Source organism: Lucilia cuprina, chromosome 4 (assembly GCF_022045245.1).
Source record: "Lucilia cuprina isolate Lc7/37 chromosome 4, ASM2204524v1, whole genome shotgun sequence".
Taxonomy (NCBI): Eukaryota; Metazoa; Arthropoda; class Insecta; order Diptera; family Calliphoridae; genus Lucilia; species Lucilia cuprina.
In genome coordinates, this window is record NC_060952.1 from 85,491,646 (window position 1) to 85,510,496 (window position 18,851).

Consider the following 18,851-nt stretch of genomic DNA (forward strand, 5'->3'; position numbering starts at 1 on the left):
GACATGCCTTGGAATAATTTGACCACCTAATCTAATACTGCAGATGTCTAGACTGGTCAGTCTATTCCACAGAGGAGTGTCTGTGGGACTAAGCGTTGGATATGAGTTGGTGTTAAATGTATATGATATAGGATGAATGAAAAGGTCTTGTCAGTACTTAAACCTGAAATGAATGTGTCAAATATTGTTCTCTATGACTGTGGCAGATGAATGAGAAGTGTGCTGGGTTGAAAGATGATGGATGAAAGGTATCATAAACAAGAGATTCTATTTCAAAAAAAACTAGAATCGGTTTATGCCAGATTACCCACAGCGTGTTCTCCGTGAACACACTGCAAACGAAAGTAATGTAATGTCTCGCAAGTTAAGCAACAAGCCAGCAATGGTCAGAGATTAGGTAGCTCAGGTACTTGGGCAAAGTGTACGTATACTGGAGCGAAAATTCCATATACTTAAATAAATAAACAAGTGATACCATTGAATTTCCCTTCCTTGTTCAGGTATGTGCAGAGAAAACTCGGTTCATATCAGATTTACAATAGTGTGTAAATTGCACAATGGGGCGGTGGTGAGTTGTCACAGAAGCTCACCCAGCAGTTGAAGAAGACTACCCTGAAATAAGACCCACACGACAGTTGTTCACGAAAGCACATTGACATTCATTCCTACAACGGAAACTAAAATCGACCATAAGGTCTCCAAGTTAAGTTACAATTTTTTGAAGCTATATAATTCTTCTTCATCCAACCTATGAATTATGAAAGTTCTTCAAGTTCTAGAATTTCGATATAACAAGTTCAACTTTTAAAGCCATTTAGTATTCTGAAACCTTAAAGTAACAAACTCAAAGTATATTCCGAAATCGGTTAATACTTTGCACCTAATTTATAACTTTGGCCCTAATTTATAAACTCAATATTTTCCAACATTTCTATTTTATATTAAGTCTTAACTTTTTGAATTTCGGCGAAATACTTCAATCTAACAACCTTTTTACAACTTATGCATCATCACTAATAGCGACATTTAATGAGCCCCGTAACTACCTGACAAGGTTTTATATACAAAAAATCTGCATTAAAAAAAATCCAAAAAACAACAACACAGAATAATAAGTAATTCGGAAATAAATTCATTAACAAAATCATTAACAAATAGTTTAGTTCCGAGAGAGTGAAATAGAGACTGGTACCAACACGCGATGTTATCAAGTGATGCTGAACGTATTGGTTACCAACTACAATGCACCACTTTGGACAAAATTGCCAGAAGTAATAGAAATAAAATTAGGCTTAGGAAGTTAGTTTTTGAATGATGTGTTTGTTTGGAAACATAAACGCTACATTAAATGCGGAAAACACCCCATAATTGTTCCGTTTGGTGTTGTTTCTTTAGTCCTAACACTCGGTTCATCTCATCTAACATTTTCAATTTCATTTCCCGTACCGAAAATGAAGAAAAAGTAGTCGAAAGAAAAAAACAAAACGTACAAGCTCATTGTTGCATTTATTATTGCAATAATATTTAAAGGCTTACATAGTGTTGTCAGCAACCAACTGGCAGCCAATTATTGCGTATCATGAAATTAGAGGAATTAAAGGTATTAAGTCTTTTGTAAACAGCTATTGAAAGCTTAGTGTAGAGTAACGAACTTGTTTTCAAAATTGAATGTTAATACTTTATCGATTCTCATTTGTGAAGTTAAGAACCGAGATATTTTGTTCCTATATTCATTTAAGATGATTTTCACTTTTCGTTTAACTCAGTTCAAAAACTAAATCGAGATTTGATCGATTTCATTCCACTTAAAGTCGAGAGACCAATACAGATACTAAATAATACATGATTGGTTTATAGGCTCAAAGAGTTAAAGGAATTCACTTAAGATCGATTCAATAACCAAACTTTGCAAAGGGAGAGAGAGAGAAATTTTTTAGCCTAGCGCATTCTCAAATGCATATAGATATGTCCTGACAAAGGTCACAGTGTTTCAAGAAACAGTGACTAATGTTCGTTTTGTATGTGCGAACAGGATCCGCTAATTTAGTATCGAAGCTTTGTTAAAGTCTATCGCCAATTTTAAGAACATAATAATGACCATTCTTGGATGTCTCTTGATACATGACTTTATACGCTTTGGAACACTACCATGATCATTCTTTGCTATTGAAGGAATTCGCTTAAGGTAAAATTTAGCCACCATTTCAAGTTCACGATCATGAAAACAATTATATTAGATCCAGTCCAGAGACCAATATAGTTATACTCGATTGGTTTTTAGACTCAAAACGTTAAGTGAACATAATATACTTAGACATGCCGATTTTGGGCAAACATATATATCATTATTTAAAAACGACAAGATCTATTCCGTCGCTTGCTTTCCAACTACATTATATCATTAACTTCGTTTAAAGTTTTTCAAAATTTCGCTCAGAACAATGGTTAGCCGTCGTTCCTGAAGGAATTCGCTTAAGAACGTTTCAACAACAGATCTTTGCAAAAAAAGAGAAAGAGAAAAAATTTTTTGTGATTAACCTAACCCAGTTCAAGGATTTCCAAGAAACCTATTACGACTTTAACCACTAACTTTGGAAAACTACCATGATCATCATTTAATCCTTAAGGAATTAACTTTAGATAAAATTTGATCACCATTCCAAGTTTCTGTATATGAAAATGAATGACAAATAAAAGAAATCCGTGCGAACTAGTTCTGTTATTTATATATCTACTATCCTTAAGGAATATGGAACCCAAATGATCCGGATGTTCACTTTTAGCAAAAAAAAAAGCAATCATCGGAGTATTTAAAAGCGATCAATGACATTTAATTGTGATCATAATTTGTTATTGTCAAAGCTTATTAATTCGCTAGATTTCGATCTTAAGCATCCATATCTATCGCCAAAGCCGTTAAAGTTCAATCCTTATATCCTTTAACTTTCGATAACTTTGGAACACTGTCATGATCATCTTTTCTTTCTAAAGAAATTCGCCGAAGAATCATACAAGGCAATTGAATACCTATTGATGATTATCTCTTTTAGAAGAATATGTCAAGGCTGGGTCGCCTGTCTAACATTACTAAGGCAATAAACTACTATGGAAGTGAACAGGCAGAATAGAGCTTGCCAAAACGGGAATTGCTGTCGATATTTCTAACGCCATTCCAGAAGCAACACCGTTAAGTTTTATCAAAAGTAGTATCCTCTATCTACAAAAGGCTAAGAATAGGTGGAATAACTTAGACACTTGTAAAGGGATCAATATATTATTGCCAACCTTCAATGAGAAACGCACAAGACTCCTTATAAACCGAAGTAGACGGAATATAGCGAAATTAATAGCAGTGATAACTGTCGCAGTAGCAAAGACAGGGAAAAGGAAAAAAACGACATTTCATCTTCTCTGTGAATGCCCTGTTGTGAACTTAAAGAGAAACTATCACTGTTCCAGTTGCAAAGACAGGGAAAATGAAGAACCTGTCTTTCATCTTCTCTGTGAATGCCCTATTGTGGACGTAAAGAGAAACTGCTTTTCTGGCATTTACTTCATATCTAAAAGTAGAGTTCACGCTGCTGGATCTAATACTATAAATGCTATACCTGTCGAGTGAAGTGTTCCGGTCCACACAGTTCTTTATTTTTGAAGAAAGTTTCGCATAGATCGCAATTATGAATCCTTGTTTTTTAGTAATCCGCCAGTTTTCAGATTTAGTTCCAATTCTATTCATCTACGAAAACAATTTCGCTTACATAATACGAAAATTAGTATAGGCTTTAATCTCCCAATGCTCCCTAGTATTTTCTAAGTTTAATTTACTTTCTAAACCAGAAAATTAAGACGAATCATGTAAGTTCCTGAATATGAAAACGAAGGCACTACAAATGTTAATATTCTTGAGGAATTTACGTCAAAAGAGATGAAACACTTCAGTTAATGCTTTTAGAAGATTCAAAGTGAATAGTAGTTCGGCACGATTTTGAGTCGTAATTTGATTTGATTCTGTATAGATCGAGCAATATATGATTGAAATCGTCAGCAAGTCAGAAAATAAAAAGTTGTTCAGTTCTGCTTTAAAGTGTTCACCTAAAATTGGAGAAGCTTTAAACTTACAACATATGAACAGTGTTCGGCAAATAAATAATTTGATTTCACACCATAAGATTTAACTTTAGAGGAATCTTTTTGATCCAATATTGATCGGCCAGTATATTCGATTTTGTATAGATCGTGCAATGTACTGACTCGTAGAAAGTCATGCAAGTAAATAACTTCTGTAATCAGGGGTCAAATTCTGGTATTCGATGTCGATTGAAACCTCAATAGAATTTTTTGGAAATTTTATTAGAAATTTCGTTCGCTTTCGAATGCCAGAAGTTGGCTTCAGAAGTTAATGAGTTCTGCTTTTAGAGCAAGCTGTATTCACCGACTTCAAAGCTTTAAACTCACAACGTATGAACAGTGTTCGAGGAATTATTTATTTGACTGTAGAGGAATCTTCTTGATCCAATATTGATTGGCCAGTAGATAAGATTTTGTATAGATCGAACATTGTATGATTGTACTGAATTCAGAAAACTTATAGCAAGTCATGCAGTTAATTTTCTGCAACCCTAAAGTTAATGAGTTCAATTTTCAGGAAATAAATAATCAGATTTGACTTTAGAGGAATCTTTTTGATCCAATATTGATCGGCCAGTATAGAAGAAGCTTATATTTTGTATTGATCGAGCAGTGATTGTACTGACTCGTAGCAAATGATGCAATTAACATTTTGCAATCTGAAGTTAATGACTTGTGCTTTTAAGGAAAGCGTTTGGAGAAGCTTTAAATTTACAGCGTATGGACAGAAATTAAATAATCAGATTTGACACGATCAGATTTGACTGTATATGTATCATCCAGATCGAATATTGAACGGCTAGTAGATACAACTCAGTGTTGCAACTAAAAGAAATTAAATTTCTGAACAGATCACTTTAAGCCCTAACATACAAAAATGAAAAACCAAACAGGGAAATGATTGCACGTTTAAATTCTTTTAATGCACTGACTTTTAAAGCAGGCACGTTTTAAAGAAATTAGACAACTTACCATTAGACCGGCACAATTTTCAAAACTCCTGTATGGGTGTGTGAGTGTGAGTGTGTTGCGATGAAATAACATAAAAAACCTGGCAATATCATTTAGGCCAAAAGAAGAAATGAATGAAATGAAAACAAAAACAAAAATAACAATAAAACACAATACAATAAGTCGGCCGGTCTTAGACAACTTCTCTTTCTTTGCCAACCAGCGGTAAATATGTTTCTCTTTCTTTCGTAATATTTTTGTATTTTTTTTTTTGTTTTTTATTTTACTACTTTTACTACTTTTGTTGTTATTATTGCGACTCGGAATTGTTTCAGACCAGGGGTTTTATATGCTTTGCTCTGAACATTAAAGCCATCAGTTGATTATTTGGCATTTAAACGTAAACAACAGACACCAACAACAAAAAAAAAAAAAAAAAAATAAACGAAAAATAATTTAACCAAAATTAAAATAAAACTTTTTAAAGAAATATTAAATTTTTAATAAAAAAATTAAGTGAAAATTATATAAAATTTAAATAATTTTAATTAAATTTAACAACAATTTATAAATAATTTACCAGGAAAACAAAAGTATTAAAACAATTTTAAAAAATGTTTAATAAATCTTCTAAAGTTGTCATCATTTGTGCCTTTAACTTGTGGCTGTTAACGTTTTGTCAGGCTAAAAAAGAACAACAACAACAACAAAGAAGTCAACAAGGTAAAAATGGGAAAAAATTGATTAAACAATCGTATTCTAAAGATACTTTACAGTAAAAGATACTCATGGCGTTTTACTCATGAAGAACAATGATCATGACAATGACTTTGTTAAGAATCGTCTGTTGCAAACAACAACTACAGAAAACCGGTTTAGTATAAAGAGAATCGTGTAATACGAATGTATGTAGAAGACATAGAAAGTGTAGCAAGTGAATCTTATTTAATACACTTAAAGAATTTATTGGGCAATTTAAAGAATAATTTCAAAATCTTTTTTTAAGGATTTAACAGATAATTTTCATATTTATAACGATTAATCGTAGAAACTCATGTATTTTACAATCATACATTTGATAAAATTGAAATTTTAATTGATTTTATGAAAAATTTTAATCGATTATTCGATTAATTTTTATTCGATTAATCGAATAATTTTAATCGATTATTCGAATAAATTGTTGAATTTTTAAAAATTTCATTTACGGAAAATATACAATATTGAATAAGCTATTATTCTTTTAAATATACGATTTAAAGTTTATTTCGAATAAATTATTCGATTAATCAATTATTGAATTAATTAATCGATTATTCGAAAAAAAAATTTAAGAAATATTTATTTTTTTTATTTTCAATTTTTAACACAATTTTTTGTACAAAAAAAAGATTTTTATATTTAATCGATTAATCGCAAATTTAAAATAATTATTCGCTTAATTTTAATCGAATAATCGAAAAATTATAAAAAAAAACTGAAAAGGATATTTTTTTAAATGAATTTTATATCAAAAAAAGTAAATTTGCTCCAATTTTTAAACGAGTAATCCTATAATACTTAACGATTATTCGAATAATTTAAAACGATTATTCGCTTTTTTAAATTTTTACAAATATTAATCGTATTCTCAAAAAAACTATTAAAAACTTAAATGATTTAAGAATTTCTTTAAAAAACACTTAAAATTTAATTTTCAGCGATTATTCGAATAATTTGAAACGATTAATCGATATTATTCGAATAAAATAGAAATTAAAAAAAAATCGTTTTAATAACAAAAGTTAGAATGTTTCAAAAATTTTTATTGATTAACGTATAAACAAATTATATCGATTAATCGATTTATTATTCGATTAAGTTTAATCGGTTATTCGAATATTTTTTATTATTTTTTTCACATTAATTACGGAAAAAATATAATAAAATTTAAATAGAATATAAAACTCGTTCCCTAATAATATTATTATAATTAATCGATTAATCGAATAAGTTTAATCGTTTAATCGAATAATTTCAATGAATTGAAAAGAACTTAAACAAATTATTCCTAATATAATCTATCAAAGAAAAACAATATTTTAATGATAATTTAATTTATTTATTCGTTTAACCGGTTACATGTGCATCTATTAACCGGATAATTTTAATCGATTATTCGAATAATTTTTTGTAGAAATGGAAAACATTTTATAGTTTATTTATTACACATTTTTGTATGAAAAATTGTGTTTATTTTTAATCGATTAATTGACTAATTCTAAGCGATTAATCGTTTAATTTCAATTAATCGTTTAAATTTAAACGAATATTAAAAAAAAAAACTATCAAAAACGAAAATTACATTTTGTTTCCATTAAAAATCTATTTTAAACAAAAAGCAGTGAATTTAGGAAAAAAAATTAATCGATTAATCGAATAATTAATTTTTATTCGAATAAAATCATATTATAAAAATCGATTTAATAACGAAAATAAGAATAAACCTGCATTTTTTCTTGATTAACGTAAAAAATTTTGTTGGTAAATCGATTTATTCGATTAAATTTAATCGATTATTCGAATATTTTTTTATTTTTTTTTTATTTAATCACAATTTAAAAGAATATTAAATAAATTTAGAATGAAAAGAAAACTCGTTCCCTAATAATATTATTTTAATAAACCGATTAATCGAATAAGCGAATAAACGATTAATTAATCGAATAATTTCAATGAATTGAAAAAAAAATTGATTTTTTTGTTATATTTGTAAAAAATACAATTTCTTGAAGAAATGTTTAAAAAGTTTGATAAAACGATAGTTTTATTAATCGAATAATTTTAATCGGTTATTTTAAAACTTTTAAAAATGTTTATAAATTTAAATAATTTTCAAAAAAATTTCATAACTAAATTTAATTAAATAAATTTAAACGTTTAATCGAGTTATTTAAATCGATTAATCGAATTATTTTAGTCGATTATTCGAATAATTTTAATCGATTAATCGAACAATTTTAATCGTTTATTCGAATAATTTTCTAGTAAATTTTTCGTTTAATTTGCAAAGAATTTATTTATTTAATAATTTTCAAAATATTCGTTAAATTTGAATAATTTATTTAATTTTAATCGATTATTCGACAAATTTACATTAAAAATTTGAAATTTTTTTTAACAATTTTCAATATTTTTCAATACATTTTTTTACAAAAATGCAATCGAATGTATTTAATTAATTTAATCAGATAATTTTAATCGTTTAATCGAATAATTATTAAAAATAATAATTATTCGAATAATTGTATAATTTTAATCGAATATTTAATAAAATTTTTCAAACATCTTTATAATTTTTAACAAAATTTTTATTTATTTCATAAATTTTCATAGAAATATTTAAGCGAATATTTTTATTCGATTAAATGGACAAATTTAAACGATTATTCGAATAACTTTTTTTATTTTTATATCTTTCAGAAATTTGGGAACAAGATCTAACCGATACCTTCAAAATCGAAGGCTCCGATCAGGGTATACAAAAAGTCAATCTAAAATGTGGTTCCGATTCCATGCATGTCATGTTGGAAACCGAAAAACCCTTCACCGGTGTCATGTATACCAGAGGAAGTTTCTATAAACAGGCAGCTCCCTGTTTCGTTAAACCCTCAACGAATACGGCCAAAACTTTGGAAATGAATTTCAATTTAGATCAATGTCAAACCCAAAAAGAGGGAGAACTCTATTCAAATATCGTGGTGATACAAAATGATCCTGAACTCATAACACCTGGAGATTCGGCATTCTCGTTGGAATGTGATTTTAGACAACCGCGCAGTGTGGATGTAGAGGCCAATATGCAGACCAGAGACAGGTAAATATTAGAGTTTAAAGCTGTTTAATTGTAATGTAAATATGAATATAAAACTTGCTAAACTAGACAACCACAAAAGCTACGAGGAGTAAGCCGACAACGCCAATAGATAGAATTTCGTAAAAGCAAATAAAATCTAAAAGCTCAACTAGTAGTTAATTTAAGCACAAAACAAAAGCTTATTGTATGATTAAAAAACAAACAAAAGCCTTGAAATTGAAACTGTAAATATAAAGGTATTTGAAAATTGAAAATTACCAACAACAAAAAAGCTTTTGCTAAAAAAAAGCTTTAGAATTAAAAGCATGTTACTAAACTTAAACTTAAGTTAAAAGCTTTACCATATAACTAATTATGACTTTTTGAAATTTATTTAAAACTTACAGAATGGTGTATGCTTCAAAAATCACCCTAACAAGTCCTGATCCTTCACAGGCCAAACAAACACAGAACACTTTACATAACACCATCACTAGTGACACCGAAACAGTCACTTATATACCCAAACACAAGAAATCCACCGCTAAACCAAAGAACACTAAACCAAAGTTGAAAACAAATAAAATTTCACAACATGATAATGATCATGATCTTGAAGATGAGAAAACTTTACACTTGGGCACCGTAGAAGACGTTACACATTTGTATACGAATCCCAGAAAAGAAGAATTGTAGTTTTCTTTCAAGGGGTTTAATAGGATTCGGAATTAATACATACATATATACATACACACGCTTATTTACTGTTAGTTATAGAGCATGTCACTTGCAAAAGCTTGCACGTAGAGCTTTTATCACTTATTTAAAAAACTTTATTTTCATAAGTAAATATTAAGGTGAGAGGTGTTGATTTTATTAAAAAAAAATATTTTAAATTTATTGCAGAAAGTTTGATTAATTTAAATTGTTCGCTGAAACTAAAAAACTATTAAAAATAATTGTACAATTCACAATCGATGTTGTATCGTTGTATGTCATAAAATGGTTTCAAATAAAATTTGTTGAAACAAAAACAAATCAATAATAAAAAATTACAACCTACTACGATACAACCGTACAACACCGATTTTGAATTGAACAAATGTTTTTTTTTTTTTTTTTCAAAAAATATATTTTGTTTAAACATTTTAATCGTTTTTACTGCAATACTTTTAAAAAGTTTTACAAAATTGTAATTTTTTAACTTTTCAAATTTTAATCGTTGTTTTATCTTTTCTATAACTTTCTTTTTTTCCCCAAACAGAAATTCTACAACCACAACTTCAAAGCCCCCTAAATCGAAATCATAAAATTGGATTTGAATTTGTTTTTTTTTTATTTAAATATTTAATTTTGTAAAAATAATTGTTATTCTTTTATTATTTTCTATGTATTATTTCTAATCCTGTGATATCTCTAAGTTTCAAATCCAAATAAAAACAAATGAGAAAATTATAGAAAAATACTGTTGGTATTCTTTAGAGAAAACAAGGGATTACAAATTCCATTAAATTATAAAATTTTAGCTCCAGACTAGTGTCAAACAAAGTAGAAATGCTATAAACTTAAGTAAGTTCTATATGAAATCAGTAAAAAACAATAAAATGTATTAATCTTTGATTCGAAAAGATTAGAAGCAAACCAGTTAACGACTGTACCACGTACCCACGACAATTGGATCTTCGCTCCGAAACGACCCGATTCTCAATCGGCCAAAGATTGTCAACTCAGCATGAGCTGTATCAACCGGAAGTTTTTTTCACAGAAAAGAACATCCAGTTACAACCAACCTGTTACAACAAAAACGACTGTACTATTATGACGACGGGCCAAAACGTTGATGAGCTATGCGATCGAGTAAAGAGTTATCTCGAAGAAATACACAACTTCTTTACTGGTCATAAACTAAAACTATCACCAGCGAAGTCTTCAGCAAGACTTTTTACCACATGGACGAAGGAGGTAAACTCGATTTTAGGCGTTGTAGTCGATGGTACACAAATATCGACTGTGGACCACGCAAAGATTTTGGGAGTAACCTTTGACAGCCTGTTTACCTCCTCAGCTCATGCCACTGCAATTACGCACAAATTGCGACGTAGAAACAAGGTCCTCAAAACGCTAGCCGGCAGCGATTATGAAATGGACATAGAAACCTTGTTAGATACCTATAAAACAATTCGCCGGTCAGTGGTCAATTATGCTGCTCCAGTGTGGTCTCCTTCGCTAAGCGATACCCAGTGAAGAAATGTTCAATGCTACAGACTGGAACGGGATGAATACAAATAACCTCGAAACACCACCTGTACGAGGAAACGAAGGTTCTCCCAGTCAAGGAACATAATGTCATGCTGACTAAATAGTTCCTCCTGCGATGTCACCGGAGGGGTCATTGCAACGATAACATTACACAGTTGAATGTTTTCCCGTTGCATGACAGGAAGGACTTTTGTGTATACGAGAAGAGAACACGAAGATATGATATGATCCCTTGAATCGGAATTCCTATACAGCAACTTTCAACGACATTCAAAGAGACGTAATTAAAACCGCGGTTTCAGTTTTCCGCACGAATGTCATTCTTGGAGGTCGTCCACCGACCCTAGCAGAAATATGGAAGAACCTCCCGCGGAGGGGTCATCCCAACGATAACATCACACAGTTGAATGTTTTCTCGTGGCATGACAGTAAGGACTTTCGTGTATACGAGGAGAGAATACGAAAATATGATATGATCCCTTGAATCGGAATTCGTACACAGCAACTTTCAGCGACATTCAAAGAGACGCAATTAAAACCGCGTTTTCAGTTTTCCGCATGAATGTCGTTCTTGGAGGCCGTCCACCGACCACAGCAGAAATATCGAAGAACCTCCAGCGGAAAATAAGAGTTGCTTTGGTACAACTGAGATCAAAATGGAGCAACAGGCTCAACTCCTACTGGTCCCGCATAAACCGCGGCGTCTCTAATATATGCCCAGCATGTGGTCAGGGTCTCCTGATACCCACCACGTATTTAAATGTCCAGCCCACCCTACTTTACTTAGCTCTATGGATTTATAGACTAACACTACTGAAGTAGCCCAATTTCTAGGCATGGACCTAAATACAGAACACCCAAATTAAAAAACGTATAGTTTAAGCTGTAACAACAATCAAATCAGGCCAGAGATTATCCACTTAGCAACAAGCTATCTTTTTCATTCAGAGAGATCGAAAGGATTTGAAATAGGTTAATTTGATTCACGATCTCATCAGTTGCTGACAAGAAATTGGCGCAGATTGGTTTTACGGTGTCATTGTAGTGAGTGTGAGAAAGATTTGTGCAGGGCCTTGAATGATGATATACATATGCGCAATCCTTTTTCTTTTATCTACCGTTCGGTGTTATTGATAAAATTCTTTAAAACTAATCTTCCATAGAATATACTCTGTATTAACAAAGATCAAGCTTTGTCTATATAATACGTCACTACAGGCTGTCGTCAAACCATCAGGGAATACTGCAACACAACACAACACTGCTAGGAGTGTGGTTATATGTATATTGTTGCTTAAAGTGTCAGTTACGGCAAACGACATCCTACAAAGGAACTGCAATGGTCAGATATTGTACAGAATATACTTTGTAGATCGCAAGAGCTTAATCACATTGTGATTGGAATAGTTAAGTAAAGCTGCGCTCTAAAGCACTCAGCTTTAGATAAATGCGCAAAACACACAAAAACATGATTCTAAGGGCGGGTTTTTCAGATAAAGATAATCTTCATTCTTTAGTTAAACCTAGTTTAATACATGTTTTGTGTTTTTCAGTAAATAGTAACGTTACTTATTATCTTAGTTTAACTGAGCGTACTTGGCCAATTAAACTCAAGTTATAAGTGAGAAAACACAATTAACAAAAACAATAAAACAATGATTTCGGAAGAACAAAAACTTGATATTTTATGTAAATTGCAATTTTCTGTTTTGTTTTGTTTTATTTATTATTGTTTTAAATGTTTATTTAACATTTTTCCAAAATTTTCCATTTTACAAAAGTATTGTTTGCAAAAAAACAGCTGTTCATTGTTTATGTTTTTGAGTAAAAACTTGGCAGTACTAACAAAGTTAACTGAGCTTAAATCTAAAACTGAAAAACACAATCATCGGTTAAAGTCCGCCAAAATCTGTTTCGAGTTTAATCTAACAGCAAGTTAAGCTTAGTTTAACTGAGGAGTAAGAAACCCGCCCTAAGCTGATTGCTGCGCATTAAGGTGTTTACGCTACCTATCATTTTCTAATTCTTACAAATACTTCTAATAAAACTTATCACATTAAAGTAAACAGACATTTCCAGGGAACATCCCAGCAGTGTGGTTGTGTGTATGTTGTTACTAAGTATATCAGTTATGACATACGACATTCCACAAAGGAACTGCAATAGTCAGATATTGTACGGATTACACTTTGTAGATCACAAGGCCTTCATCACAATGTGATTGGAAAATTGCAAGCGTAAAGTAGGGCTACGCTCTAGATACTCGGGTAAAGCACTCAACTCTTGATAAATGCGCAAAAAAAAAAACACAAAAAAGTGCAAATAAGCTAAGAATTTATGGAACCTATCTAATGAAACTTCCCACATTAAAGTAAAGAACATTTAAATACAATTCTAATGCAAAATTTATTTATGAAATTTTAATCTTATTGGTTTTAAAGATTAAAAAATTATCATATTTATACAAGGAAAGTTTGCCCGAGCTTATGGCTGCACTTAAAAGTGCTTGCGGCTAACCAAACTCTTTACTTTAAAGTATTTATCATTTACATACAACTCCGGCTGGACATTTAGTGCCATGAAATAAGTTCCTATTCTTTTATTTAGAGAAAAGAATTCAGCAAGAGAAAAGTTAGCCCGAGTTTATTGCTACACTTTAAGATGCTTGTCAAACTTTTCACTTTATAATATTTATCATTTACATAGAACTCTGGCTGAACATTTACTGCTTTTAAATATGCTCCTACACCTGAATACGGAGATTTCGGGACCAAGAGCTGAGAGCTGCACCTTATAGTGATGATTGCTATATACATTTCATTAATTGTTACCAATTTCCCCAATTTGAAGATGTTATGTACACAAGAAGTTGTTAACAATAAATTTTACTTAATAATTTACAAAATAAAGAATCATTTTTAATAATATTTATTAAATTAATAGTGTAGATGTTTGTCTACTTACGGCTTCGTTTAGGTTTCCAGGAAAACTTTGCTATATATTCCAAATTGATCGAATTTACCCATAACTTAAATGGTGCCTTTAAATTTTTTACATATTTGAGGATTTTTTATACTTTTTACAAAATTACACATATTTAAGTGAAAATTTAATAAAACTTAAAATTAATTTCTTTACATTTTTCTTGATAAATATTTTCTTGCTTTCTTTTACCACTCAACATAATTTATTAATTTATTTTGCCTTTTAAAACACATTTTTTTAATAAATATTTGCACAAATTAAACCTTTTCACACATTTACTTCTTTTTTTTTCTCATCTACTACTGTTTTAGCGCCAAATATACTCCTTTTTTACAACAATTTTGACATTTCTCATATTCTTTTACATTTCTCACTTATGCCTGTATAATTTGTCAAATGTTGTTGTTTTTATTTCCGTTTTTTTTTTTCACAAATGTAAACAATCAAGAGTGAATGAATTTTTTCCGTTATTATCTTGTTTGTTTTTAAAAAAGGGTTGCCAGTCGGATGGTTTTTAGTAACGTTTAGCGTTTTTTCGTAGGGAATTAAAGGATATTCTGCCGTTTTTTCAGTGGCATAGAGAATTTAACACTTTTAAGGGTTAAAACTATGTTAAACTTATGAAATTTAGTTTCTCAATTAAAAAATAGTCTAACGCTTTGTTTGAAATTTATTTTACAGTATCAACTTTAAAAATAATTGTAAAAAAAAGTAAAAATAAACTAGATATTCACAAATTTTAAAATTTCGTTTTTATAAAACTTATATCTAAATTAAAAAAAAAACTCAATTTCTTTATTATTTTCATAAATTTCTTTATTTTCTTTTAACAATTTCTTTATAATTTTTCCATTACGACGTGTACAACAAAGTTTCCAAATATATTTACTTCACTAAAATAAAATCTAAATAATAATAAACACAAAAAAAAAATAATTGAATAAAATAAAATTTATTTTATAACATTTTTGTAATATGTATATATAAAAAAACAAAATTAAAAATCACTTGATTTTAAAGCTAAAAAAGGCCATATAAAACAGAAACCCCCGCCAATATTCTCTCTGTTAGTTGTGTAAGAAGTTTAATATAAATTTCTTTATATACACACAAGAAAAGAATAAAAAGCTTAGGGTTAAATAAAAATGCAGTTTCTTTAAAAACAAAACCAGCAGTCAACTTAACAACTTAGTCTTTTTTAACGTGTTACAACTTTAACTTAAACAAAGCCAGCTTTCTTTATCGAAATGTAAATTACACTTAAAGTGCATATATGAGGGATTGCAGCAATAATAATGATGCCTTAAACAGTTAATAAAATTCTTAAGTATATCACTATTATTAATATTTACATGTTGTATATTTAGCAGAAATTTGGGAAATTTTGTAATAATTTAAAGTCGGTAGTAAAAAATCTTTAATTATACTATTTCCCTGTTTTATGCTGTTATTGGCAGTTTGATATTTTTTAATTAAAAAAGCCTGAGTTTTTAACAAAAAGAAAGCTTAGCTTTTTCGTTATGAATGTTTAAAATGTTTTTTTGATAAGTAGATCTCTTTTGTTTTTAGATGAGAAGATGTCAAGGTTTTTTCTTGTTTGTTTCTTAACTTAAAACTTAAATACGACCAGAGCAGTGTTATGTTTACATACACTTATATAAGGAAAATGTTAGTTTTTTCTTTGTAAATAGTAACCTGCTGTTTTGACTACAACTAATCAAACATCTCGAACTTATTCCCCTTTGCCACCAGTTATGGATTTATGATCTAAACGTTCTTGTTCCGATAACCAGGCCATCTGTAAAGAAAATATAATATTAGTTGTTGACAACATTATGTTAGGCTTTTTTAAAGTTTTACCTTTTGTTTGTGTTGAGCAGCAGCAGCTTCAGCCTTGTCTAATACCATTTTTTCCGTTAACACACCATCTTCGGAAGCATAGACAGCAGCCTGCCAGGAAACGCCCAATTTGGAAATTTCACGACCAGACATACCTGCACAAATCTTGGCCATTTTCGAACAAGTGGCACCATAATCGAATTGTTCCAATTTAAAGCGTCTAAAGGGATTAAAGTTATAAAATTTGAAAGTTAAATTTAGCGTTTAAACCGAATTAACAAAATATAATATGATTTAATATAATTTAAGCAAAATTGCTTAAAATATCGGTTAAAAATGGAGTATATCTACGAACAACAAACAAAACAATCTGGTAACACAAGTGTTAAACGTATTTTCGTCTAATGTTATCACTAAACGATGAATGTTTATAAAAGGCAATAAAAATGAAGTACCGTTAAAAGTAATATAAACAAATGCTATCAATGTAAAATGAATGAAAAATATAAATGTAGAAAAATCCATGGTAAAAATATCATATTTTTATCATGGAAAAATCAAAAACAAATTGTACTTCTTCACTAATAAATTGTTTAAAACACCTTGATTTAAGCATCCTACAGAGATCACTTAAAAAAATAAAATAATTTGTTCATTACTTACTTGGCACCCTCGGCAGCTGGTTGCAAAACATATTTATCAAAGTACAAACGCAATAAACGTTCACGTTCCTCAAGACCGGGTAAAGTAAATTCGACCATTTCATCCAAACGATCATTGATGGCATAATCAAACTGTTCGGGTGTATTAGAGGCCAAAACCAACATAAATTTCGAATTTTGTTCGGAGGTTCTGTACAAGAAGGCATTTAGAGCGGCACGCAAATCTTCCGATATATGTTCCGAAGAACGTTTACGCAAGAAAGCGTCAGCTTCATCGACAAACAATAGTAAACCACGACGACTGGTTTGAGACCAATCGAAAACTTTGTGTATAGCTGTAACAGCTTCTTTGCCCATTGGAGCTACATCACCACCAGTCATAATGGCGTAATCCATGCCAGAGTGTTCGGCCAACTTTTTGGCAAACATAGTCTTACCGGTACCGGGTGGACCGTGCATCAAAACATTACGATACATGCCTTTATTGATGCGTGTATTCTTGGTGGCAATAGCAACATCACGTAGACGTTCTTCCAATTTAGGATTGAGTACGACACCCTGTAAAGCGTCGGCAGGTTTGGATTTAAGTTTCTTAATGTATTTAACAGGATGTTTGACAGCATCGAGCATGGCAAAACGAGAGGTTTCACCCACCAAAGTGGGCTTGCCAATGCGTGATTCAATATAGCGTGAGGTAACACCGGTAGCACCTTTGGCAGCATAAACACCCAAAGCCAAAAGAGAAAGGCCACCAGCAGCGGTTAGAACCTTATCCCAATCGGTAAGCATGGCCTCAACACCGGCACCAATAACAGAACCAGCAGTTCTAAAGAGAAATAAAGAAAAAAACAAAACAAACATTTAAAAATCTAACTTGTTGAAAAAAAATAAACAATTATTACTTACTTGATGCCTTCCAATACGGTGGTACGTTGTTCCTGGGCTCTTAAACGTATCTGTTCCAAATTAATATCACGATTTTCACGATCTACTTTAGCCTTAACACGCATTTCATGTTCCAAAAGTTTCAAACGATTCTTTTCTTTCATTTCAATTTCATGTTCAATTGTTTGACGGCGCATAGCTTCCTGACGAGCCACACTTTCTTCTTGTCTAAAAGTTCAAATAAAATATTTAGAAAAATAAGAGCTATTAGTATAAATGTTTTAACATACTTTCTTAGATTTTCCTCTTGGACACGTTGTTGTTGCATCAATTGATCTTCATAACGTTTGCGGGCCAATTGATCTTGATACTGAGCACGTTGCTGTTGTTGTTTGGTCTCTTCCTAAAATATTTGTAAACGATTTTAGCTATTTATCTTTCTTTTTATTTAATGCGAAGACAAATACTTACAATTAAAGTTTTTCTTCTTTCCTCATGATCAATACGTTTTTGTTCCACTTTGGCTTGCTCGATATGAGCCTCATACTCTTTTACTTTTTGTTGATATTCCTGTTGGCGTGTTATTTCCTGAGCCTTAGACAATTCTAAAGCTTCACGGGCATGTTCTATGAAAAATTAAAAAAGTACACAAACAAATTGATTATCACTCATACAATTTGCTTAGAAACTATTGTTATCATCATTACAGCACATGTAGTTTTGTATGTACATATGATTATGCAATTACTGTATATGCGTAAACCCTCTCCTCCCTTTTCCACTTTCTATACACGATTTCATCATTTTTTCTTTTCAAACATATAAACTTACTTGATCTTTCCAAAGTGCGTGCAGCTTCTGCGGCTCTTTCTAAAGCAGATGAATCAAAACGATAGGCTTCCATGGCCTTGCGTTCAGCTTTGGACAATTGAGCATCACCAGTCCTTTCTCCGGCTGTGTTACCCTCTGGATTACCACCATCGGCACCAGCCATTTCTTGAGGCTGTTGTGGCCTATTTCTACCCAATAACCAAGACATGATCAAAAAAACTTAATAAAATCACAATTTTAATTGATAAATTCCGAAAATTTTCCGTAATTTTTTTGCGAGTTTTCATGCACGATGTGAAAAAAACGTGATAAAGACGTAATGATGATTATTATATTGTATTCGAAGAGTATATGTACAGTGGCGACAAAAACGCAGCTGATTATCTTTTATTTTGACAACTTGTATATTACAACGAGAACAACAGGCAAAGTTTGACAGAATAAGCTATTTAAAACACAAACAATTGCCTGTAGTT

General features: G+C 30.7%; 2 protein-coding genes across 2 annotated transcripts; one reads left to right on the top strand and one right to left on the bottom strand.

The window, feature by feature from the left end:
• Positions 1-5,474: 5,474 nt before the first annotated feature.
• Positions 5,475-10,377, top strand: LOC111680284. Its single transcript, XM_023441918.2, has 4 exons — positions 5,475-5,802; positions 8,542-8,935; positions 9,322-9,771; positions 10,179-10,377. Exons 1-3 carry the CDS (start codon positions 5,694-5,696, stop codon positions 9,608-9,610), a joined length of 792 nt encoding a protein of 263 aa, XP_023297686.2. The 5' UTR covers positions 5,475-5,693; the 3' UTR covers positions 9,611-9,771; positions 10,179-10,377.
• A 4,712-nt stretch (positions 10,378-15,089) lies between these two features.
• Positions 15,090-18,718, bottom strand: LOC111680257 (ATPase family AAA domain-containing protein 3A homolog). The gene is made up of 7 exons (XM_023441890.2): positions 18,376-18,718; positions 18,016-18,170; positions 17,835-17,947; positions 17,566-17,772; positions 16,661-17,485; positions 16,019-16,217; positions 15,090-15,956 (listed from the first exon to the last, which is right to left on the bottom strand). The coding sequence occupies exons 1-7, from the start codon at positions 18,581-18,583 to the stop codon at positions 15,891-15,893; spliced, it is 1,773 nt and encodes a 590-aa protein (XP_023297658.1). The 5' UTR covers positions 18,584-18,718; the 3' UTR covers positions 15,090-15,890.
• Between the last annotated feature and the right edge of the window lie 133 nt (positions 18,719-18,851).

What these genes read in the sequence shown, in the direction of transcription:
- LOC111680257 (XM_023441890.2), bottom strand. Translation starts at nt 18,583, where the DNA reads ATGTCTTGGTTATTGGGTAGAAATAGGCCACAACAGCCTCAAGAAATG. An exon ending in AAAGAAGAAAAACTTTAATT is followed by an intron (nt 17,948 to 18,015) that starts GTAAGTATTTGT and finishes CAAATATTTTAG; the next exon opens with GAAGAGACCAAACAACAACA. An exon ending in CCAGCTGCCGAGGGTGCCAA is followed by an intron (nt 16,218 to 16,660) that starts GTAAGTAATGAA and finishes TAATCCCTTTAG; the next exon opens with ACGCTTTAAATTGGAACAAT.
- LOC111680284 (XM_023441918.2), top strand. Translation starts at nt 5,694, where the DNA reads ATGTTTAATAAATCTTCTAAAGTTGTCATCATTTGTGCCTTTAACTTG. An exon ending in ACAACAAAGAAGTCAACAAG is followed by an intron (nt 5,803 to 8,541) that starts GTAAAAATGGGA and finishes TATATCTTTCAG; the next exon opens with AAATTTGGGAACAAGATCTA. An exon ending in AATATGCAGACCAGAGACAG is followed by an intron (nt 8,936 to 9,321) that starts GTAAATATTAGA and finishes TAAAACTTACAG; the next exon opens with AATGGTGTATGCTTCAAAAA.